Source organism: Mugil cephalus, chromosome 8 (assembly GCF_022458985.1).
Source record: "Mugil cephalus isolate CIBA_MC_2020 chromosome 8, CIBA_Mcephalus_1.1, whole genome shotgun sequence".
Taxonomy (NCBI): domain Eukaryota; kingdom Metazoa; phylum Chordata; class Actinopteri; order Mugiliformes; family Mugilidae; genus Mugil; species Mugil cephalus.
Genome location: NC_061777.1, coordinates 4,093,065 through 4,118,576, shown reverse-complemented (window position 1 = coordinate 4,118,576; position 25,512 = coordinate 4,093,065). Strand labels below are relative to the sequence as shown.

Genomic DNA, 25,512 nt, shown 5'->3' with positions numbered 1-25,512 from the left:
TAACATTAAAACCACTGACAGACACAAGTAAATAACATTGAACCATCTTGTGACAATTCAGTGTTTTGCTTGGAAACTTTTAGACCTGGCCTCCAAATTCACTACATCCCAAACTATGGGATGATCCACATTTATGATTTATGTTTTCGGTATTTTTCAGGACAGCCTGAAACAATGACCCAGATCATATTCTTAAACTTTATTTCCAAACACTGTCGGTGGTTGGAGGTTAGAGGAGCACCTCTTCTCATTATTCAAAAACTTCTGTTAAGCCGCGTTCAGACTGAAAACAGGCCCGCAGCACGAAAGTGGCATCTTGACGAATGTGAGACGGTGAAATACAATTATAAGCAATAAATCTGTGAGTTTGAGGACTCGTCAGACACCGAAAACCCTGCGCAGGAGTCGGCAGCGCTGTGGGGAAATATTTGAGAAAATCATCACCGTGTCAATCATTTTATCTTTTGTCAGGTAAACAATAGAAAAAGGGTATTCAGTGCATTTTTATCCCCATGGTTCTTTTGTGCCTCTGCTTCCCGTCTGAATGTGACCTTATTAAAAATAAATCCGTACGTATTGTGAAGCTACATCACCACTGGATCTGGAATTATTTCATATGACTGAACAATGTTGCGACATGAAGCAGCTCTGAGAAAAATACCAATTTGTGCCAGATGATTCTCCCATTAATAATTAAAAATTTGTGGATATTACATGTCCACCATGAATATGCATTAAATATATTATATCCACTAGATTAAAAAAAAAAAAAATCAATAAAAACGTCAGTGCACAGGAAGCACACATGCTTATACACGGTCAAGCTTTTGTCTGCACACGGCGACAAATCCCAGCTCTTCATTTGTTAGTATGTGCTTGAGTGCGTGTTAATGCAGCCGTGCATTAGTTCACACAACCCACAGCTGCACAAAAACACTCGCACTTAGTATCTGTTTCATAGCACATGTCCGTTTAAAAGTGTATTTAATGTATGCACACATCATTCTTCTTCTTCGTCTTCCCCTGGCCAGATACATTATTTATCCTCACACCTCATGCTCCCCTCAGCGTCCCTTGCACGGTTCTTTTCTCTTTTGAATCTTTTGGGGTTTTATTTTTAGTGTACTGTCGCTTGCAGACATCAGAGTGACGAATCTCGTCAGCAGAAGCCAGCTAGACTGGCACTGGTAGAAATGGCGCTGATCCCAGACACATCTTTTAAATGTTATTAATTGCACAATGACTCACTCCTTCCCCTTCCTCCTTCATCAACGCCTCCCGTGCCCCCCCCCCACACCGCCCCACACCCCCACACCCTTTGGCCAGCCACACTCTCACGCCCCTCTCTCATAAGACCTTAATGGCTAAAATACAGCGGGAGGTGGGGTATCGAGAATCCACCTTCGTCCAGCTTGTCTGATAGTGCCCTCATACAGAGGTTACCATTGGTTAGTTTCAGAATAGGCTGATTGATGAGGAGTTTTCTGTTGCTGATCCCCCACAGATCAGATATGCCTTTCCAAGTTGGGTCATCCTCATGAAGGTCAGTAATGACATATATGGCGTAACTACAAGTCGTGACAAAGAAGGCAGCGACACCTGTTACTGGTCAAAAGTGCATTTCCTCATTCGTGCGTTTCAGTGAATTTTCACAGAAAATTCACCCTCGATCAGTACGTTTACATGCACATGAAAAAAAATAAATATTGCCTTAATCCGACTTAAACTGGACAATTTAAGCAACTCTCGATTAAGACACACAGATAATGCAGTAAGAACTTGATTTTCTCCGGCATGCATATGCCTTAATCGGACTTTAACTAGACACATGATCCCGGAACAAAAACAAGAAGGCCAGTTGCAGAAGAAGAAGGTGAACGGAACACACTTATCGCCACCTAGTGACGAGGAGGAGGACGTGTTCCTGTCAGTTATTCAATTTTTTCTATGTCGCATGGAAACTGGGACAAGGGCCGCGATTAGAAAGTCAAATTTCGAGCATAACTTGGTTAAGCTGTGCATGTAGACGCACTGAACCACTGTGAACGCCGTCTATTCCAACGTCTTTTCTGTGTCGCAGCGATTTATTCAAACAGCATAGTTGCAGAAGTATACACCCAAGCTTAAGGCAAAAAAAAGGTCAAAGTGTGATGTCTGGCAACAGAAGAGTCCTTTCAACCAACTGTTCTACCCCTCATACCTTCCACCACCTTCCCTTCCCCTCCCCTCCCCTTCCCTCCCCCCCTGTACCTGGCTTGTGCACGGGATTGTAGCGCTGCTAAAAAAGACTAACATGCGCCCCCCTTGGTGTTTGCATGCAGTCATTGCATCCAGCAGATCCTGGAGGCGGTGCTTCACTGCCATCAAATGGGCGTGGTGCACCGGGACCTGAAGGTGAGTGATGGGGATCACCTTGGTGAAACTTTTAAAGTTGCATATATGTGTACAGGGTGGGGGGGGTTTGGGGGGAAGTTTTATTTGTGTATGTTAATGAGAAACTGTAATGTTTGTGAATGTCTCTTGCAAAGCCTCGCGAATTATGGAACCATCTACTTGGTTACACTGTTAGCTGGTCCCGTAGATTCAGATTAAACCTCTTAGAGCTTTGTGGAAATCCCCATGAGACAGTAATCTACCACTTCTAACCTTTCTCTGGCCCTGTTCTACCATACGCAGCTTCTTGCTCTCTGCTCAACGCTTGTCGTATAAACACCACTTTCCCCAGTGCACAACTTCAAGCATGCAAAAAAAAAAAAAAAAAGAAGCCATGCTAGCTGACCAGAGCCTCCGGTCTATAACCTCTGTAAAAGAATCTGTCATTGCACAGCTGGCCCGTTTATGTCGGAAGATCTATTTAAGATCACCCAAGAGAATACTTAATCTGATCTCTGGCTCATTTACACGTCAAGAGAGAGGTTAACTATTGATTATCAGACACTCTGTGTGGGTTAGATTGCCTTTATAGACCAGTTCATGACTCAAACGTGGCAGCTCGTTTACTGTTCGGAGTCATTCATTAACTCGTGAGGTTACTTTAACGTGGCTTCCAGTGAAATGCCCGAGTTTTCCCAAAGCAGCGCGTGACCCGACATCCGAACCGATCTGAATCCGTGTCTTGGTGGCGTTTTTGTAACGAGCGCGCCTCTCCTCGCTGCGTCAGTGTTTTGCATGATACTACTTTGTCCAGTAGACCTCCATGCAAATGTCAGTCCCGGCATTCCAGCAAAGGCGCGTTGTGTTTATCAGAACTGTTGTGGCTATTTCTTTATTTAGCTGACACGCCTATCTGGTTTCACACCCAAGCGCTGGGGAGAGTTTCATGCAATAGGTCATAGTGTGATGACTGAGGACAGTCCAGGGGGGCAAGTTCCCTCAATTTAGAAAAGGAGCACATAACGGATTCTTGAAAATCCCACCAGGAAGAAGCGCTATTTTATTTGAGTGTCCAGCTACTACATTTGTAAGAGACAGTTTAAGACAGTTTTTCATAGTGTAAGTGCTGGAGCAACGTGTTCTGATGAAAGATTTCATATCTGGATAAGAATAGTATCAAAAATACCACCTTGACTTGACTTCAGGTACCATTTGTGTCAAGGGTAAAATGAATTAGGTCTACTAGTTTCTCTCTTCACACCACAGCCATCTACTTAAAATGGAGTGCCTTCTTAACAGAGGTCTACGTCTCCGCTGCCTTCTCTTATATCAGTAATGCCACAGCATCTCCAGTGACAAAGAAATAAAATAAAGTAGGAGAGAATGCTGGGAATCATTCCATTTCAAAAACACCCACTCACGACCGGGCTCTCGAACACAGCTTTTTCCATCATCTGCACACCGTCCGCCCTCTGCCCTCCTAAACCAAAACCAGTCTCTACAGTCACCAGTGTGCTCAGCTGTGTGTCGGTTGTCTAAAAGTATGTGCGCGCTAGAAAAAAAGATGTGAAAGGAAGGTGTGATTATGTCAAACAGTGATTCAGACTGCTGCTCTTACATCTGACAACGCGCGTCCCGGTTGTCTTGCTTTTGCGTTCGTGCACCTTTTTGTCGATGGAAGCCGAAAGCTTCATCATAAATTCCACCCACATCCATTTTCACGGATTATCTCCCTGCTGCAGTGTTGGCAAGTTCCAACTCCCCTCTCATTTATGAAAAGAGTAGAGTCCAACCAAGTGAGAATGTGGTGACGTGCGGTAGGGCGCAGAGCCTCAGGATTACCGGTTCGTTCTTGCTCATTTCCTTCTCTTCTACTTCTGGGCTCCAGGGCTGTAAAAGCACACTTCTTTTAAGTGTCCGTGCTTTAAATGCACAATATTCCTTTTGGCTCTAGACAAATTAGTAGAAAACAGAGAGCGATAGAGGGGGGGATTTGAGGTTGAGGATGCAGACATCCCACTGCAGTGCAGGGAAGGCCGTGAGAGAAATGCAGCCTAGATATAATATCCTAATTCGGTCCATACTGGACTTGTGTTGAAATTGTTGTTGTACTGTATTTCAGGAAACAACCACACCACATTGGAAGAGCATAAATACGCAAATAGGTGGCACTAGAAGCTCTGCCCTTGATATAGTCAAATTCACCAAGCATGGACCAGGATTGCAGATGGTCCATGCAACAATTAATGTTGTTAGATCTGCTCTAAAGGCACCTTAAACTAGGGCTGGCTGCAGTTCGACTGTTAGACGGACTATTCTGTAGTCACTGTAGTTTCTAAAAGAAACGACTAGGTGCGTGTCGGTTGTTTTTTTTTTTGTTTTTTTTTGTTTTTAGGGTGACCAGACATCCCTGATTTCTGGGAACAGTCCCCATTTTGGATGATCTGTCCCCCCGTCTAAAGCAGTCCCCAATTTTAACTTTTTATGAACGAGAAAGAAAAATGTTGCGCGCAGACTACAATTATTACGGTAGCCGGCTGCGCTGCTTTTGACATTACAGACATTACAGACGTAGCAGTTTAAATGTTATTTTGACATATTAATAAACATGTCAAAATAAATGAAACCGCAGTTGTCCCTGTTTATTAATTTCATCTTGATAACATTTAACTTTTTTGTTTTTATATCCGAGCTGTGAATGTCTCTAGATTTCCACATCAGCAGTCAGTGCTAACACGGGGCCACGCAAGCCTGTTTTACTACTAGTGTGGGATTATTCTACATTATTTACTCATCATCACAGTAAAATAGTCCATCCTCAGTCAATCTACTGCATTAATTCCTCTCTCAACCAGTAGAAACTAGTGTGAACAAGTGATTCAAAAATACCGTAATATACCTTGATATACATTTTCAGTCATACTGCGCAGCCCTGCCTCAAACAGACACAGCCAACGACACATTTAGTTTCTGTCTAGCGTAACACTAGATATAATGTCTTGCCGTTACCCAAGCTCGCCTCCAAAACTCTCGAGGAGTTACCTTGTTAGCCGACCGCCATTATTCACGACAGACACAGTGATTACGAGTTACGTTTTTATTTGCCGTGCAGGATTTGCCAGTTGCTTTTTTGTAACAGAGGCGATGATTTAACGTGAGCATGAGAGAGAGAGGTGCTGAAAGGAAGGGAAAAAAAGAACAGGGGCCAGTGGGGATAGCAGCCCATTATTAGAGTCCTCCTCTGACAGAGAATAATGAGGCTGGCTGCATTATCTGGGCCACAGAGAAAGGAGCCTGTAGACCACAGCTCATCACTTGAGACAAAAAAGCACTGCGGACTGACTGGTCTTAACTCTGTTGAGATGTGGACTAGCTTTTATGTGTCTTCATGTGCATGGTATTCCAACGACAGCTCTGTCTGTTTGGATCTGTGTATGTTTGTCCGAAAACCCAGTTGCAAGCCTCTGCATGCACACACCGTTCCAGCTCCAGCTCTTCTGCCACTTGGAGAGTTTATGTGCTTTGTGTACCACATGCTTCGTTTCTCTAAGTGGCTGGTAAAAGTTTCTTCTCCTGTTCCCCACGGCAGCCAGAGAACCTGCTCCTGGCAAGCAAGTGCAAGAACGCCGCGGTGAAGCTGGCCGACTTCGGCCTGGCCATCGAGGTGCAGGGGGATCAGCAGGCCTGGTTTGGTGGGTACAGCAGATGCAGGAGTGGTGACCACACAACACATTTTGCAGTTACCGCAGAGAAAAATGAAAATGTTGAGGCTTGTTTGTGAATAATGAGCAATATTCATCCACCGCGTTAAAAGCACTTGTGTTACTAGTGTTTCTACACCAAGGATGGTCATGCATTCACTTCTCATATACTCTCCCTGTGATCATCATGTTATTTTATCAGAGACGTCTCCACTTACATTGATCAGCCACATCATTATGACCACTGACAGGAGAAGTAAAATAACATTGACCGTCTTGTGGCAACTCAGTTTTCTACTGGGAAGCTTTTGGACCTGGCATTCATTCTGGTGGATGTTACTTAGACATGTAGCACCCCCCTAGACCAGAACAGACACCCCCACCCCATAGCAATAACACTACTTGATGGCAGCAGGATGCAGCATGACACTTACACACACACACTAAAACGGTTTAGGAACAACTAAAAAACAATGAAGAACGGCACCTGGCCTCCAAATTCACTAGATCCCGAACTGATCAAGTATCTGAGGGATGATCCACAGAGAGAGGCCCCTCCCCTCAAAGGCCCAAAGGCCCCCCCACTAACAGCATCCTGCAGATAGACACCACAGGACAAGAAGGAGGCAAAAGGGAGACCTACACAATATTATGAAGGTGGTCATAATGTTATGCCTGGTGGGTGTGGGATCTTTTCAATTAACAGACCTTAAATACTCACTTCACTTCACTTCACTTCACTGTGCATGAAGTTTATGTTTCTTTCTGCAGCTACACAATCTGTCACCTTGAGCACGTCGAGTCAATTCTGTTTTTTTTGTTTTGCTTTATTTTTACTGCAGGATTTGCTGGCACGCCAGGATACCTGTCCCCTGAGGTACTGAGGAAGGAGGCATATGGCAAACCTGTGGACATCTGGGCCTGCGGTGAGTTGTGCGGAGAAACACACACACGCACACTGTTTCACATGTGCACACACACACACACACACACACACACACATATGGTATTTCCTACATAATTACAATCAAAAATAAACAGAAACTTGCTGAATAATATTTTTTTTTTTATAAATTGTGCATTTTTTTGTGTGTGTGTGTGTGTGTGTGTGTGTGTGTGTGTGTGTGTGTGTGTGTGTGTGTGTGTGTGTCCGTGTGTCCGTGTGTGTATTTGTGTGTGTCTCAGGGGTGATCCTCTACATCCTGCTGGTGGGTTACCCTCCTTTCTGGGACGAGGACCAGCACAAGCTGTACCAGCAGATCAAGGCTGGGGCTTATGATGTGAGTCTCCTCTCATGCTCTCTCCTTTCTCCCCCTCCCTCCACCCTCCACCCCCCCCCCAGCCCTCCCGCCGCGATGCCCTCCCCTCTCCTCCCACTGCCCTCGTTCCTTTTTGGCAGCTATTACGTAACTCAGTCACCTCATTCATATTTCAAGGGGGTGCAAGTAGAGGGGACCTCACCTTAGATCAGGTTAAACTCTGACAGGCTGGCTGAGTCTCTGGCACAGAGTCTGGGCTCGCAGGACACAGACCTCAGTGTTTACACCTAAACACAACAGGACCTGATGGGTTGAACATTTCTTAACATGTTGCCAAGGGCCATGTGCGGACTGGGCTTTTGGTACGGTTAAACAACACACCCACTGAGACCCACAGCGGCGAAAATGTTCAAGGTCTGGTCTGAAAACTGTGTTGTCCTGTGTTTTTCCCTCTATATTCAGATATAAACTACAAGTTTTATTTTATTTTTTTACAAATCAGTGTATCAGTATTGTAGTTTATGCAATGCAACAAACTTGTATTTATTGCACTGCATTAAATACGCACCAATCAGGCATAACATTATGACCACCTTCCTATGGGCTTTGGGTCCTATGGGTTGAGAGGAGGGGCCTCTCTCTGTGGATCATCCCACAGATACTTGAACAGTTTGGGATCTAGTGAATTTGGAGGCCAGGTCAACACCTTGTGCTGTTCAAGGTTTTTTTTTTTTTAGGTCAGTGTTTGGCTCTGATGCCTTGTTATGGGGTGGGGGTGCCTGGTCTGGTCTAGGTGGGTGCTACATGTCTAAATAACATCCACATGAATGAATGCCAGGTCCAAATGTTTCCCAGCAGAACACTAGATTGGCACAAGATGATCGATGTTACTCGCGTCTCCTTTCAGCGGTCATAATATTGTGGCTGATCGGTGTATACAGTGTATATCGGTGTATGCTGAGATCAGTCGGGATTAAAAGATGTTTTAGCTTCACGTGGTTAGTATACGACCACATTATTAAAGTGTATTAACACTAGAGGCCCAGTTGGATCTAACGAGCAAGAAAAATGGCTGCCATCATAAAAGCGAGATGTTCAGCTATAAATAACGTTTAACGTTGAACGTTGAAGGACAGTCCTATAGCTCAGGTTTATTTTCCTCCGTTTGATTACTTTTTTTTTTTGTGGCACCTTCAGTTTCCCTCCCCAGAGTGGGACACCGTCACCCCAGAGGCCAAAAACCTGATCAACCAGATGCTGACCATCAACCCAGCCAAGAGGATCACGGCTCAGGAGGCGCTCAAGCACCCATGGGTCTGCGTAAGTGTCCCTCCCAGGACAGCACAGGAAAATACTTCATTCAGAATCAGAATCAGAATCAGAATTACTTTATTTATTGATCCCAGGGGGAAATTACTTTTCGTTACAGCAGCTCCAACCCAGAGTGTAACAGTATCACAAAGAGCAAACAGAATAAGTAGGAGACAATAAGGATAAGTAAGCAAATGTAAAAAATATAGGAAATATATATATATATATATAACAATATGTACAAGATATAAGTGAAACCAGTGTTCATCCCCTGGGGGAGATTCCAGTAACATGTACACAAACATACACGGACATCAACATAACACACCAACAAAGTTAACAGTGCAAAAGGAAAATGAAGACTGGAATCATGTATACGACTCTATTAACATATATTTTAACGTTTAAACTGTGGCGTTGGACATCGTTTATTCACCCTACTGTTATTTTCCTCTTCCCCCCCCCCCCCCCCCCCCCATCCCTTGTCTTTCTTTTCCACAGCAACGATCCACAGTGGCGTCTATGATGCACCGACAGGAGACCGTGGAGTGCCTGAAGAAATTCAACGCCAGGAGGAAACTCAAGGTCTGTTTGCGTACTCTACTTGACTTATGTTCGCGTTGTTTTTTAATTAAAAAATCTGAGATTCAAGACTTCAGTCAGACTTAATTTGTATACAGCACTTTTCATACAAAAGTTCTGTATACAATAATCTCCCCGACCCTAACTCTTCTCCAACACAGACACACACCCACACATGCATAAAATGGATAAAAACGACACCTTAAAAACCCTAAAAATTAGTATATAGACCTAAACACTATAAAAAAAACTACTGAGAGGGTTAAAAAAATAGTAAATAAATAGATAGTTAAGATTCAATTAAAAGCCGAACTAAAAAGGAATAAGAATGTGCCCCTGGATATTGGACGTTACACTCTGAGTAATCATCAAGATCAAAGTTGATCCTTTTATGCTCTTTTATTGCTGACGTTATTGGTGGATGTAACAGCTTGACACTGTTTCCCCGCTGCTGCTGCTGCTGCTGCTGCTGCTGCTGCTGCTGGCCTCTCTTTGCATGGCTCAAATACCAGCACATGGGACGCTGGACACGGACACACAGGTGGCTGCAGGCAAATGTTGCACCATTCAGCTAACGTGCCGGCAGCACCAGTCGATTGCCTCTCTGGCTTTTCCTACACTTAAAAGCAAACGATAGAGTTATGCATTCACCAACTACTAGGAGTGAACTACAATAGGCCCAGAAAATCCAGGCCTGAATCAGTTATCATTGCACTAAACCGGGCAGAAGTCTGAGTGCATTCATGGATTAGTTTTGACTTTTCATTGCCACTTGTAAAAAAAAAAAAAAAAAAAAAAAGTTTGCAGGCTCCACAGGGGCATGTTCTCCCCGTGTGTGTGGGTTCTCTCCGAGCACCAGTCCAGCTTCCTCCCACCGTCCATGGACACACTCGTTAGGATCTAAATTGGTCGTAGGAGTGAGTGTGAATGGTTTTCTGTCTCTCTGTGTGTTGGCCCTGAGATAGACTGGAGACCTGTTCAGCTTGTACCCATCCAGCCCTCCAGAGGACAAGCGGGTTACAGAACATGAATGAATGGACCCTCTCTGATCTATTTAAATTAACAAGCTGCAACTGATTCAACATTCAGTTCTCACTCAGACCAGGAGGAGAGGACACATTACACCTATTTTAAAGTCCTTGCATTGGCTGCCTGTTAGTTTTCGTATTAATTTTAAACTTCTTTTATGAGTTTTTAAAGCACCAGATTATACCTCTGAGATGTTTTTATCATACTGTATGAACCAGAACGGCCTCTCAGATCCTCTGGCTCCTCTCTTTTAGCAAAAATATTTGGCTTTAACTGTGGAACAGCCTCCTGGTGGATCTGAGAGGAGTTAGAAACGTAGAATAAAAACACATCTCTTTAATCTGGCTTTTATGTCGTAGTCTCATAGTTAGTTTATTCTATTTTACAGTTTATATTCTGCCATTTTTATTTTTATTTACTCAATTATTTACTTGTTTCTATTATTTATTTGTTTTTTTTGCTATCTTAATTTTAAGGGTTTGTTTTCTTATTTAATGTTCTTATATCTTACTATATTTTATCTATTTATATTTTTATTTATTTATTATTATTATTTAATTTATATTGATCTTTTATTTTAACTTATTCTATTTTAACTTCTCCTTTTTACAGTGTTCATTTGTCTCCATGTCCTTTTTTGTTGTTTGTTCCTCTTTTTATGTATTTTTTGTCAATCAAAATGTAAAGCACTTCAGTATATATATAAATATATATATAAATAAAATTTGATTTGGTTTTATTTGAGTTTCCACTAAATGTTCTTTCCAGTTAAAATCTTTCAACATTAGCCACTTAGCTGCTTATTGCTGCTACTTTTTTTTTTTTTTTTTTTTTTTGTGAGGTTTGAAGGGTGACGTCCACATTTCATTGATCGTTTTATCAATCCGAGAGCTCTTTTCTTTGAATTTTCTTTTTGGTATTCAGTTCTTTAAAAATATGAAAAATGAAAAATGATTCCCTTCTTGGTATAAATGGTCACGATTCCCTTTTTGTTTTCTTCTCAGGGGGCCATTCTTACCACCATGCTGGTTTCTCGAAATTTCTCCGGTAAGTGTTTCTGGGAAATAATTTGTGAATCTTACAATGATTTTAAACCGGCCATCAATATATATCAGCTAGCACCAGTCAATAGACATGAATAAAACTGTGTGTACTTCCATATGCAATTACAAAAATAAGTTCTGAAGGAGGCTGAAATATTTATTGAATTTTTAATTAATTTCATTTTTTTTTATCTTATCCTAGAAAACATATGGGAGAAAATAAGATGAAAATAGGTTAATTTCGATGTTTTTTTGTTCTGCCAAACACAGACAACAGTAAACACACACGTGTATATTGTGTTTGCCTCCCTTCAGCAAAGACTTATATCAGGTGTAATAGGAGTTAAGAGAGCATGCAGCCATTTCCATTTCATCTCAGCACAGATTCAGTGTTTCCCTTCCACTTCCTAATGAGCTGGTTTGAATGATCCTGTAATAAAGCAGCTGTTCAGTATTAATTTTCATTTCAAGATTATGCTTTTTGAGTTTGAGTTTGAGAGAACATTCATGTTGTCCTTAAAAATAAAATAACAATTATAAATATTCATTCTCTTCTCCCACTATTTGATTAATATACTGATTATTTCCCTGCACTTTAAACATTAAACCCAACACGTTCTGACCAATCGGGCCTGAAGAAATACTTTAGCACCAAGCTGCAGAGGAAACAGTCTAAATGTGGGGAAACACTGAATTTTATCTGCAAACTGTGGATGTTTAAACGTGTCCTTGTCCTACATGCCTCTCCTGAACATTTAATGTGATTTTAAACATATGTTCAGAGCTCTAAGCAACAACATGTAATCTCTGTATGCACTGAAGACAGAGATTTTAGCTTTTCAGGAGAGTTGTGGTCAGTGAAATGAGAGTTAAATGATAACTTCTTTTCCATTTACTGCGACACAAGAATCACTTACAACACGAGTGAAGGCAGCTTTGAAAGCCATGTGTTTATATATATATCTTATCATCATTTTTGAACTTCCTGTTAATGAAATACCACATACTTGTATATATTTGTATCTATAAATGTGCGTGTGTGCGTGCAGTCATGCTGCTTCAGTTAACATGAGTCACAGCACAACTGTGTGAAACCGTGTGAACATCCACTCTTTAACTCGAGGCCTCGTCACCACTCTCGAACACCTCCCTGTTCTTCCTCCAGCAGGTCATCAGGTGAATGAGTCAAAGGGAGAATGAGTTTTAAAAAAAATAAAATAAAATAAATCATAAAGTCAGAGATATATCTGTGGAACATCAACACACAGAGGCAGTTTTAGTTTTATGCAACGTTGTGAATCATGTGCGATGCGAATGCTCAGTGTCTCTGAGTCATCGCTCTGACACGGAGGCGGTTCTGGTTCTCGCCGCGTGCTGATGTGATGTCTCGCTGGGGTCGAAGGTCATCGGGATGAGACTCAGGTTGACATCAGCTCCAAATTCAAACGCACGCTTCCTCAGGTCACCACGAAGCTAACACGAACTAACACGTTGCCTAAATTCTGCATCATCATCATCATCATCATGATCATCTTCACCCTAACATTAACGCTCTTTGCAGACAGAGGGTAATTGCAGGCTTTTTAAAAAAAAGAGTGTCGGGGTGAAAGCTGAGGTGTGCGTCTCTCTGAGGGGGACACTCTGGTCAGAGCAGCGGATCCACGTTGGACAGAATTTGTGTTGCGTCCGATTAATACCAGTTGTCTGTGTGTTGAAATGAATCCCCCTCTTCTAAAGCAGCAACGTTTTTCAGGCCAAGGACCCAAACTGATGGAGAGATTAAGTACCTCCTATATGTGTTCTGTATTAACCTCAACTTAGTGCTGTTTATAAATATACATTATTATTATTATCATTTTTGCATTAAATATTAATGCAAATATTAATTCTGCCTCCATCTTTACGCTAAAATATGTAGGATTCATGTTAATGTGCATTTAAAGAAATTTGAATTTGTGGAGGAAATTTAAAATATATATATATATATTTTGCGACCCCCTCCCCCCCTTGCAGTACCTCCGCAGACCCCCTAGGGGTCGCGGACCCCCTGTTGAAGACCTGTGATCTAAACTAATAAGCCCTATTTGTCACCCCCCCGCCCCTCTCCACCTTACCCTCCAACCTCCTGCTGTGTCTGACTCATCCTGTCCACTTCACCTCCTGGTCTTCTACCCTTCTGCCCTTCTCTCTTAAATGTCAACCCCCCCACCCCCCACCACCTTTGTCTCTCATTCACGGCTTTCTCCCCCATCCTCTCCTCCTCGCTGTGTAACTCTGTTTCTCCGTGTGTGTGTGTGTGTTTGTGTGTGTGACTGGGTACTGGACTCTTAACAGTGGGCAGCAGACAGACCACCGCTCCAGCCTCTGTCACTGCAGCTGCAGCAGCTGTGGCTGCAGCCGCCGGCACCACCGCGGGGCTGGTGGAACAAGGTAGCGTGGTGGTGGCTCACCCAGGGCATGCCACCCCCTCTCACCCTGCCTCCCCCCCCACCCCCACCCTTCGCTGTTGCTCTCTTCTTCTCTTTGAACTTCCTCTTCTGCTGAGCCGCCTCAGTCATTATTTATCGCTGTTACCTCTCACCTCTTTCCTCCTGAGCATGGGAGTTCAGAGCATGATGGCCGACCACACCGCTAACGTTGTATGTCACCGACCAGCTCACCGGCTGCAGGATTAGCTATGCTTCCATCTAATTAGCATTCATTTATGCAACATGCAACCACTACATATCCCATCCACTTTTATAATTCAAGTAAAACATAATGACAGTTAGTAAATACAAACACCAGAAAAAATTCATTTAGGCTGTGTTAGTGCATGTATTGCAGTGTTTTGTAACAAAGTCTCACATCTAACAGGTCAGGTGAAAAAAACTACTGCTCTCTGGAGTCATTAAGGACAAAAAAAATGTTTTTGTCCTTAATGACTCCAGAGCATAGATAATTTTAAATCTGATGCCCCAGATGATCTAGTCTTCCAACTTTAGTTTTATGAAAAATAACACTTTTTACGTAATCAAATTGGCATTCAAAGGGTTAAAATCCTTAAAATTATTGTATTTTTCATATTTTTGTAAAGTGCTGAAGTGATTTAAGAGATTTATGCAGAAAAAAACATTAATCAGTTAAGTTTTTTATGGCAGATTTCTTTGGACATGTTTGTCCTTTAACTGATGCCTGAGGGTTAAAAAAGTGGTTTTGTTGACAAGAAGAATTCGATTTCTGCAACTGAAAATGACAGTATCTATATCTTTTCAGGGAAGTCATGACACATTAACAAGATAAATCCACTTATCTGTGAGAATCGCTCGTGCATCTTTGCCCATTGTCTAAATAAAGCAAAACAAATAAGAAATTAACTTTTGCCAAAATGAAAACGCTTGATTAATTCCTTTCCTGGGACGTTAATTTGTGTAGATGATGGAAGAACAGCTACTACTGTCACGTTCCATGTCAGCCCATGTTGTCACCTCTCGTCTGAGGTCTGATGCATGGCCTCGGTCCCGTCACACTTCTGTCCTATCCTGTCCTTTGATTCTCTTTTTTTTCCTTCTCACCCTTCCCCCTCCCCCCGACATCTCATGACATGTGATTCCTATCCCTGTACTCTTTCATTTCTACCCTACTCGTCATTGTTTGTCTCCCGTGTCGCTCACCAGTATCACTTTCACCGTTTCCATAAAATAATCTTTCCCCCTCTATCTGTAATCTCTCTCGTTCTCCTTTTCTCTGTCTGACAACGACACTGGAAAGTCCACCCCTGTAACTTTAAGGATGGAACTGCCCAAGAGCTGTTGGCGAATGCTGCATGGGGCACTGGATTGGTGCATGCGCTCCAGCACAAGGGGATTTTGGTGCATGATGAACACTGTGAAATGACGCAAGGCTGGGCTCGTTCTCATGATGGAGTGGATAAACCTCCGAAGCTGTTAAATCACGTGTTTTTAAACTTCTTGCACGGATGTTGTAGGCAGTAATTTGTTGGAGTCTAATTGTTGTCTTATCGTGTTTGGGCAGTTTGCTGCTCAAAATAAGATGAAGATAACTAACTTCCTTTGTGATTTATTTGAAAGAGAAGATTATTTAACAGAAATGTAAGCGTCAGAGAGCTATAGGTCACTGTTATGTTTTCGTATTTTGAGCCAGGGCTGGGCGGTACACCGGTGCATACCGAATACTGGTATTTTTTTTTCCGTTACGATATGAATTTTTAATACTGGTGTATGTGATTACACAGTTTTCAGGCTGGACTATTTTCAATGTAGCGCTTCTAAACACACATGGTGTGACTGCGTCACTGGGAGGTGGTGAAGATGGAAATGACAGTTTTTTTAGGGTGACCAGAGGTCCCCGATTTCTGGGGACAGTCCCCGTTTTGGATGATCTGTCCGCCGGCTCAAGCTGTCCCCAAAAATGTCCCCAAGTTTAGCTTTTTATGAATGAGGAAAGAAAAAATGCTGCGCGCAGACTACAATTATTACGGTAGCCGGTCGCACTACTATTGACATTACAGACATAGTAGTTTATATATGTTTATAGTAGTTTATACACAGGATAAGTTGTTACAATCCCTTGTGCCATGATCTGAGGCAAAACACATCTAGAAGGTTTGTCCGACTGAAAAACCGACCAGCAGGCTAGCAGTCAGCTACCAACTAGCAACCAACAAGAAGACACCAGCTAACTAGCCTAGCCACCAGCAGCAGGTAAGAAGCGATGGGACATGCAATTACACTTCAACCAATACTCCCCCAAGATCAGAAGTAAAATACTAGTGGACACTAGTCCACTAGTTTTCACTAGTTTTCACTAGTTTCCCACTAGTGAAAAGTGGCCTTTATAGTGTGAAATTTTATACTTTCGAAATAAATGTGGTTATATTTGTTTGATGCAAAAAAAAAAAAAAAAGTAAAACACTAGATGACATCAGCTATGAAAGCTATGAAACCGTAATTGTATTATTGTTATTATTTTTAATATCTTAGCTGTAAATGTCCCCAGATCTTCACATCAGCAGTCAGTGCTGACATGGGGCCATGCAAACCTGTTTTACTACTAGTGTGCGATTATTGCACTATATTTACTCATCATCACGGTAAAATAGTCCATCCTTAGTCAATCTACTGCATTAATTCCTCTCTCAACCAGTAGAAAATGTTGTGAACACGTGATAATGCTAAAAACAAAAATACCGTAATATATCGTGATACCGTCAGAATTTTGATAAATACCGCAATTTAGATTTTTTTAGTCACACCGCCCAGCCCTAGTTGGAGCTCTTACACATCCTGCAAGTCGGTTATCGCTGCTCGGTCGCACGCAGCTTCACGTGTTTCCAACAGCACCCGCAGCAAAGACCTTCACATGACAGTCTAGTCTCACCGAGCTGAGGAGAAAGAAGCTGAGACTGTGTCCTTGTTTCTGCGCCTCAGTGGGACTCCACAGTCCTCTCTGTGTCCCTCAGCCTCCACGAGGCTCCAATCAAATATTTATAGTGGGCTGTCTCCCCAGATCAGCCTCACTGTCTGACTGGAGGCCTCGTTCTATTTGATATATTCACGCATACAATTGCCGTCTATTCGAACTCACCCCGTCCTCGTGCAGGAGCTCTGTAGACGCTGTTGTTGAATGTGTCCTGGCCTTCAACGTGCTATTTGTAGTAAAATATTCCATTTTATTCATTTATTTATTTATTTATTTATCATGTGATTATCACTCCAATCTTCACGTGAACTCATGCCCATCCTTGCTTTGTTCTTGCAGTGGTTCATCTGTCTCTTTTTTTTTTTTTAGTTTTTTGTAGAGTTTATCGGTGATACTTTTGTTTTAATCTCTTCCTCCTCTCTCTTCTTGCTTCATGTGTAATTTGTGGCAAGGTAAGGAGCGCCCCTTGCTTCTACACCTTCGCTTTTTCAGGTTTCCGCAGAGATTTCAGCGCCAATTTTATTTATTTATTTTCTTTTAGCAACTTGTATCTGAGGTGTATTTGACAGAATAACGTGCCTTTCATCTTCTCCTTACTTCCTCTCCGTTCCCGTGTCCTCTCCTCCTCTCCTGAGCCATCGGAGAATATGAGAGAGTGAACTTGACACGACTCTGACACCAATTCTTGTCCTCAGTAGCAACCGGCCTCCGAAAGGAGACCGGGGAAGAACGGCACGGCATTAAAACCATTAAACCATGCGCATCCATGCCACTCTCGCATCTCTACGGACGACGCAGCGCTCACTTTTCACTTCGTATTACTCCTGTGGTGACGGCTGAATATGCACATCACATGACATGACCTTTAACTGAGATGGGAAAATAAAAACTAAGCTAGGACAGACGGCGGCAACGATAAGTGTGCACCCGGTTTAATTTTCACTTTTAAACATGTGCTATATGTTTATGGTTTAAATTGGCCTCGATGGAGCATGTTTGGAAGAAAAGTAAGTAAGAAAGAAAGAAGGAAAGACTGGTAGAAACAGTAGTTTATGTAACATGGCTGGAGACTGATGTGATTGCCTCTGATTAGATTAGAAATTGCACTCAGCCTCTTAAAAAGTCCCGGCGAGGGCGAAGTAAATAAGAGGAGGATGTGATAGGCGCCAAAATTTCCCAGATGACTCTCTGCATTATTCATTATAATGTAGCAACGTTTTTTTATAGAACAGATTACTCTTCAGTCAGAGCTTCGCTGCAGCTCATGATTAAACGGTGACATCAGTGCTAATATGATATACTTTGCTAATATTCTGTACTTTCCTCCAACGTATGGCGACTGTTGGAAAGGAAACTCATAGGTATCATCTCGGTGCCTTTTAAGTTTTGCTTCAGTGCAGAAAAAATACACAAAATACTTTAACTGGATATTATTAACAGTTAAAAAGATCAAATACACGATCACCTCATTCATTTTGGAATGATACCTTTATGGAGGATTTTTTCTTATATCTAAGTATCTAAGTTTAGAGAAATATTCATTGATTTTAATTTATGGTTCCATACAACATCGGATATTTCCCAGTTTACTACCAGAAACCGAACAACATTAGAATTCAAATGGAACCATTTTACATTTTTTTCTTTCTCAGTTTCCTGACTCCTGAAAGGAACATGTGGCTCTTTAGACCTAAAATGGTCCAGTGCACGGATCAGCCACAACATTATGACCACGGATAGGAGAACACTTCCATTTTTACAACAGGACACCCTCAGAAGGCTCATGTCCGTTCCCTGATGAGTCACAACTGTTTTCTGAGCACAGGGGAGACCTGCACAACATTCGGAAGGTGGTCATAATGTTTTGCCAGGACAGAACTCTTAGCTCTGTGTGTGCCTGACGTTTTTTTTTTCTTCTGTGCTTGTGTTAAAGTTACAAACTAACCCCAGTCTTACACAGCATCTTGGTATAAATGTTAAATATATCCTCATCTACACGTCCGGTCCCATCAACATCTAGACTGAATCCCCTGTCGACACCGACACTAAGAGTCTCGCTCTTACTTCGGGCCCCTCTGGGTGAACATGTATCTATCCAGCATCAGACTATCCGGGCTTTAGCAGTGCAGTCACGGTAAACGCCCTGTGGACAGTCTTCCTCTTCTTCTTCTTTTGTTGTCTGGGATTATGAGTATTACGAACATCAGAGGACTTTGTCTTCAGTCTCATGTTTTCCTCAGTTCCCTTCATTAGAGAGCAGACTGAAGGCTAATCCTCGTTAAGGCCTCTCAGGAGAGCTTGAAGACGAGGCTTATTGTTAAGGTTTAGATGGCCCGCCTCACGTGGAAGCCATCTTTGTTTTTTTTTACGACTTCTTCACCGCTATGGGAGAAAGAAACAAAGAACTGACTTATGTTTTTATTTCACTGACTACAACATATTTGTTTTGGAAGACAAATCATCAGATTATAAAACTAAACCTTCTGTGCCGTGCAGCTAATCTCTACACAGACATCATAATTCCTGGTCTACCTGACTAACTATCTCAGGCCAATAGTGAGGATCCTCTTATAGATGCATAAAAGCATCCGTTTCTTCTCAAGCCCTGCAACAAATCTTATATAACGTCAGTTTTGCAACTAAAAATGCAGCTTTAGTGGAAAAAAAAAAAACACATCAAGGGAAGTTGTATGACTCAGTTACTCGTACAGCTCCCGTTCCTATAATCTCGTGAACTCTGGAGGTGGGAGCGTTGCCAGAACAGTCACTTTGACGCAATTGTAAAACACACTTTTAAATGCGCGGTTCTTTTCATTTTTTTCCAGCCTCGGGCTTCCTCAGCTAAGACAGCTTTACTACAGAGATCAAAAAAAAAAAAAGATGAAACACAAATGAATGTCATCTCTAAAGGTTTCAGTTTAGGATAAAGATGAAGAAGAGACGCTGTTGCGCTACACCTACACCTTTAACTGGTTATCCCTTCTATCTGTTTCTCATTGCAGCAGCCAAGACCTTGCTCAACAAAAAGGCAGATGTCAAGGTAAGGTTCATCATCACACAATTCCTCCTCCTCCCACTTCTATTACCCGCTACTATTCCTTCCTCGCTTAAATTCCAAGCGCTGCACCTTCTTCTGCTGCATGATTGCTTCCTTCCTAATCAGGCGCATTCTTTTTATGACTTTTCTTTACATGTATATTTATTTTCTTCGTGTCAGCGTCGATGTGCATCTGAATGAGGGCTGCAGAACGTAAAGAAGTTCTCAGACTTATCTTATCCGACGCCTCGGCCCTACTCCCGATTCACATCTGCGCACACGTCTCTGTGTGCATGCACGTCCGCGTCGCTGGCCTCGCGTAGCGCATCCCTCTGACAGCGCCCTTTATTTTGATGTTACATTCAACTCGGTGCCACCTCTCCGTCCCCAACTACTAAATGCAACCAGCTCTCCTCTCATTATCTTTGTGCGTCTGCCTCCTCTTTCAGTGCTTCCCTTTTTTCCCCCCCGCTCACCCCATCTGGTCTTTAACCCCACATTCCCGCTCATTCTCTTCTATTGAAGATCTCTCACCATCCCACGCTCGCACACACACACGCACGCACGCACGCAAAGCAGTAACACATCCCACGCACAGCTTCCATGAATCTGTGCAGCGCGAGATCGACAAAAGCATGGCACGAAGGTGTTTATGCTTCTCGCCGTTCTTCTTCGTCGCCTTCAGGTTTAGGCTTTAACGCACGTGGACATGCAGACGTGTGTTTTTGTGCGCGCGCAGAAATGCGACCGTGTGCGACTGCATCCCATTCGTTCGTCCGGGGGTTCAAAAGAGAGCGCTAATAGGAGTGTGAGCATGCCTGCACATGTTTTGCATGTGTGCTACGCTAATGTGCACCAGTGAGGGTTTGTGTGTGTGTGTGTGTGTGTGTGTGTGTGTGTGTGTGTGTGTGTGTGTGTGTGTGTGTGTGTGTGTGTGTGTGTGTGTGTGTGAATGCCCCTCTCCCCTTCCTCCCTGCTGTGTTGGTTCAGCAGGGAATGTGACTCCGGTTCCAGGAATAGCTGCCAGTCTGGACCCTGGAAACTCAGACGACAGAAATAGACACTTACTTCCACTGCAGCGCTCTCATCGCCTAGCAACAGGCTCCACACACACACACACACACACACACAGACACACACACACACACTCGCCCCGAACCATTTCTAAAGGCGTCTTCTTCTTCTTCTCCTTTTTGCTGCCGTCCCTCCCGTCCTCCCTGGTTTCAAACCCTCCGCTGGTTCCGTTTGTTCTTCCTGCGACTTTGACCTCCTCTCCTCGTTCTTCTTCTCCGCCTTATTTTCCAGACGGTTCGTGAATGTGTGTAACGGCACCTGACGTTTTCAGGCTGTGGCGCCCGTCGGCCTCTGTCTCGTGCACTAGTTGCCCACCACCTTTAACCTCCTGTGCCCCATAGCGACCTGAGTCAGCTTTTCAGATTGGGTCATAATAAAATCAAAGATCGTCTTTTCCTTCGTCAATAAACTACAAAACAATGCAACAGACCTGACCCGAATTCACAAGAAAACAACGCAGATGACATTTTCAGCCTATTTAAAGTATCGTTTTTGTCATTTAAGATTGGGCAGTTAAATTATTTATGTATAAATTATGCATTTAAAGACAAAAGGTTTGAGCCAGATTTTAAATTTAAAATGAATCCTGGGAAAAGACTTTTTATAGCATCTCCTTGTTTGGTTGCTCCGATGCTCGCGCTTCTTGCCCCAAATTTCCTCCCAAACCGAAGAACAGAAGATGGCGGTCTCTTATCTTCTCTACTTCTGGATGACTTCCACTCAGACCACTGCTCCTCTTTGTCTGCTTGCACCTCTTGTACTTTTGCAGTAACTTTTAAATCTTATTTCTCTCGGGCAACTTCTCTTTTTTTTAGCTTTTTTTTCTCTTCAGGATTGAAACATGCATTGACATCATCTTTTTTTTTGTTGTTCTTTGTACCACCTCATTCACGTGTTGTCATTGGTTGCCTTATTTCCTCCTAACCTCTTCTACCACCTGCCCATCCATCACAACACCATCCATCAATTGCCTGAGGACAGAAACGCAAGTCCAGCTCTACTATCCAGTATATGGTGAGCATGCTATTTATGCATTTGCCCCATTTTTTTGTTTTTGTTCTCCCTCTTTTATCCACCTCTCCCCCACGCACTTATTCTGCTACATAGGTGGAGTCACGTCTCCTTCAGCTCGCTCAAGTATTAATTTTTGATCCAGTGGTGCTTATGGTGCGTTCAGTTTGTACTCAGAAGTCGGAATTTCCGAGTTCCGAGTTGGAATTTTGAACTGGAACTCAACCTGGAGTCGAATTTCCTCCTCAGAAAGTCGTATAATCGTCACTACCGCCCGAGTTGAGTTTCCAAGATGGCCGCTCCGTGTGTAAACAGTAATTAGAAATCCCGTAATATTCCGATTATTAGCTTTTCTGATTAGTTTTTGTTGCATTAAATAAGTCGTGCAGACAGTTTTTTTTCCACATACATGTGTTGAAATGCTGTTACAGTGTAATTTAGCTACAAGCACATGTCGCGCTAACAATTGCTAGCATGTTAAAACCAAAACAGTGCGAAACACCAACATGGCAAACTGTGATTAATAGTGTATTTTTTTCTACAATTACATTAAACAAATTTCTGCCTCGTGTGGTCTTGCAGATTCCATCAGTGTAAATAATTCTAGTAAAAAACTCATGAGTTGCTTCAAGTTATTTGTTTGTTTTACAATTTATGTAGCTTAAATAGCCTAAAAATTGTAATTACTGAACACACCATGTTATATTCAGACAATAGCTTTCATGGACTCGGCCGTCTGGTTTCCCAACTAATGTAACTGGAACGCCGATAATTCAAAGTAAACGGAACGCACCATTAGTTCATGTAGAAAGATCTCTGGAATAATTCATTTTATATGTTAGCGACAGCAGCTTCCTGTTGTGGCGCCTGATTAGCGTCACAGAGAGTCAAGCGTTTCAGTTCCATCAGAGTTACTCTGAGGATTTTGCTCCCTTTAAGTAGGTGTAAAAGTAAAAGAGGGCTGATGCTGCAATAACAAAATGATCTTACAAACTGAACAGATGTTTTAAACCGTGAACCTTCCTGAGGATCATCTCTTCTTCATCTCTCCGTCTTCTTTCCTTCACCTGACAGACCACCTGTGTGTTCTTGAACCCATTTTTATCCATCACGCGGTTGGTTGTAAACATACTTTGTGATCCTGATGCATTATCTCTGTTTTCTTTTGTTATATTAAAATGATGCCTCCTCCTTTGGTTGAACCTCTGACCGTTTTCTCACTGCAAACACACGATGAGACACACTTTACGTTAAGACAACTGGAGCGCTGCTGTCTTCGGGCGACCAGTGCATTTTTCCAGCTGAGTGACAGCTGGTGGCTGCTTGGGTTGGTTTAATGTGTGTGGGTGTGGGTGTGGGAATGACTGACTGTGTGTGAGTTTGCTGTGTGTCTATATGTGATGTCGAACTTAAGCTTTAATTTTCACGGCTGTTTAGTGCATGCTTTGACTTGTGTCTTTGCACTTGTGTATGCTGGCATCCTCTCCTCCTCCTCTCCTCCTTCTCTTCTCCTCTCTCCTCTCTCCTCCTCCTCCTCCTCCTAAGCCCGGTGGCTTACAAACTTCTGGCTACACACACCCACATGCACACAGACACCTTGACTTCCACTATGTCCCACAGTGTGAGCAGAAACACCGCTGCACAGTGCACCAAAGCTGCCTTGAATATGAATAACTGTTGTAGCTGTAGCGTCGTAGCTAGAGGAGCAGCCTGGAACCGAAGGGTCGCAGGTTTGCACCCCGCCATGTTTGTGGCTTAACCCTCTGATTTGCTCCACCGGCGCTACACGAGCAACAGCCTCCTGCACTGAGTGTAACCACGACTGTGTGAACGAATGAGTGGTTCAAATGCAGAAATGCTCTATGTTGACCTTTCACATACCACCGTTAGTAATTGCGTAGATGTAGTGACCTGTAAGCGGTGACCTCTTTTTTTTTTTATATCAATTTCAGGTTCATGTTTTTTTTCCCTTAACGATTACAAATGTAATGTAGATTTAATGCAGATATCCTCACGGTGAATCTAACCGTCAAAGGACCGGCCAGTGCTCTTTGATATGCGGCCTTCAAAAAGAGCGTTTGATCAAGCCTTATTAACGTGCTTCATTATGGCCCAGCGGTAGAGTTTCAGTGGAAGTCACTAGCGACAACCAGATGACGTCACGCAGCGTCTCCGCACTCGTAATTTAGATCAGTCCTGAGGATGAAAGTTGAAAGGTGGCTCTTTCATCCACTGACCAGACGGACCATTATCTCCACGGATAAATTAAAAAAAAAAAAAAAAAAAGCTTCTTCTTCTTTGTGTGGCATGTACACCAATCAGCCATAACATTAAAACCACTGACAGGAGAAGTAAATAACATTTAAACCATCTTGTAACAATTTGATGTACTGGGAAATTTTTGGACCTGGTATTCATTCATGTGGATGTTACTTAGACTTGTACCATCCACTTAGATCAGACCAGACACCCCCACCCCAAAGCAATGACACTCCTTGATGGCAGCAGCCAACTAAAAACAAGAACAGCACAAGGTGTTGACCTGGCCTCCAAATTCACTAGATCCCAAACTGATCAAGCATCTGAGGGATGATCCACAGAGAGAGGCCCCTCCCCACGTACACCACAGGACACCCTCAGAAGGTCCATGTCAGTTTTGGAGGCACAAGGGAGACACATTATCTGGATGGCGGTCATAATGATATACCTGATCTGTGTCTTTCGGTGCCTGAATTACTTAATCATAACCTCCTCGAAGGTCTCTCGGTCAGGAAGCTGGTGCAAAGCTCAAACTCACATGCATACAGGTACACACACATCCACATGGACACGGACATGGACACACTCTCACCTCTCGCTGTTGTTAACGCCCTTGTTCTGTCTCCTCCCTTTCCTCCTTTTCCTGCACAGCCCCAGACAAACAGCACCAAAAACAGCATAGTCACCAGCCCCAAAGGAAACATCCCTTCACCTGCTCTGGTATTTACCTCCTAACGCCCCTTTCACTGGTGTGCATTTATGTGTGTGTGCGTGCACCTGTCCTCCTCCTTCCTATGACCCCGACCGTCACCACCCCCACTACCCCTGTTCCTTCACCTTTTCTGTGTTTTCTCTCTCTGTCTGTCTTGTCGGTTGTGGTTGATCTTGACTCCACAGCGGTGGGTCGGGTAGGTCTTAAAGCAGCGGGTGGTGTCGGGAGACATTTCCCAGCGGCAGGTGGGGATGCTGTGTGTGCTGCCGTGTCATATTCTGTGTCAGTTTAAAGTTTGCCAAAGAAGCACAGGCAGCCAGTGCCTGCTGGGAATGTCAGTAAAATTATTGTTGAGAAGGTATTCCTCACCACGGGAGCGCAAGAGACTCCAAAGGTCTGCAGGGTGTCCCCACACCAAACCCAAAGAGGACACCAGCAGGTTTCACAGAGTCTCTGATCTACTGTTGATGCTTTGGCGAATGGGTTGGAGTGAAAACCTGCATGCTCATAGTCTGATTGCAGTTTTAAAGCGGGGACTGATGAGTGTGAGTTTTCACGTGGAGGGTAGCGTAGAACACAGGGGTCAAACCCATTTTAGTCCAAGTGCCACCTACAGCCCAGTTTGATTTGAACCGAGTCCGACCAGTAATTTAAGAGCATAATAATCCATAAATAATGGTGGGAAACTACAATTTTTTTA

At 43.0% G+C, this 25,512-nt stretch overlaps 1 protein-coding gene across 35 annotated transcripts in view; it reads left to right on the top strand.

Annotated features, from left to right (window-relative positions):
* Positions 1-25,512, top strand: part of camk2b1 (calcium/calmodulin-dependent protein kinase (CaM kinase) II beta 1) — a 75,018-nt gene that overhangs the window by 30,807 nt on the left and 18,699 nt on the right. For 4 of the 35 annotated variants that reach the window (XM_047591051.1, XM_047591041.1, XM_047591044.1 and 1 more), the window contains exons 7-16: positions 5,963-6,065; positions 6,917-7,000; positions 7,260-7,354; positions 8,531-8,653; positions 9,146-9,229; positions 11,260-11,302; positions 13,633-13,728; positions 19,722-19,759; positions 21,812-21,844; positions 24,752-24,820. In XM_047591051.1, the coding sequence (XP_047447007.1) occupies positions 5,963-6,065; positions 6,917-7,000; positions 7,260-7,354; positions 8,531-8,653; positions 9,146-9,229; positions 11,260-11,302; positions 13,633-13,728; positions 19,722-19,759; positions 21,812-21,844; positions 24,752-24,820 (768 nt within the window). Of the gene's footprint in view, positions 1-2,321; positions 2,395-5,962; positions 6,066-6,916; positions 7,001-7,259; positions 7,355-8,530; positions 8,654-9,145; positions 9,230-11,259; positions 11,303-13,632; positions 13,729-19,721; positions 19,760-21,811; positions 21,845-24,751; positions 24,821-25,512 lie in introns of all 35 variants that reach the window. The other 31 variants (XM_047591064.1, XM_047591062.1, XM_047591040.1 and 28 more) reach the window with 18 other exon arrangements.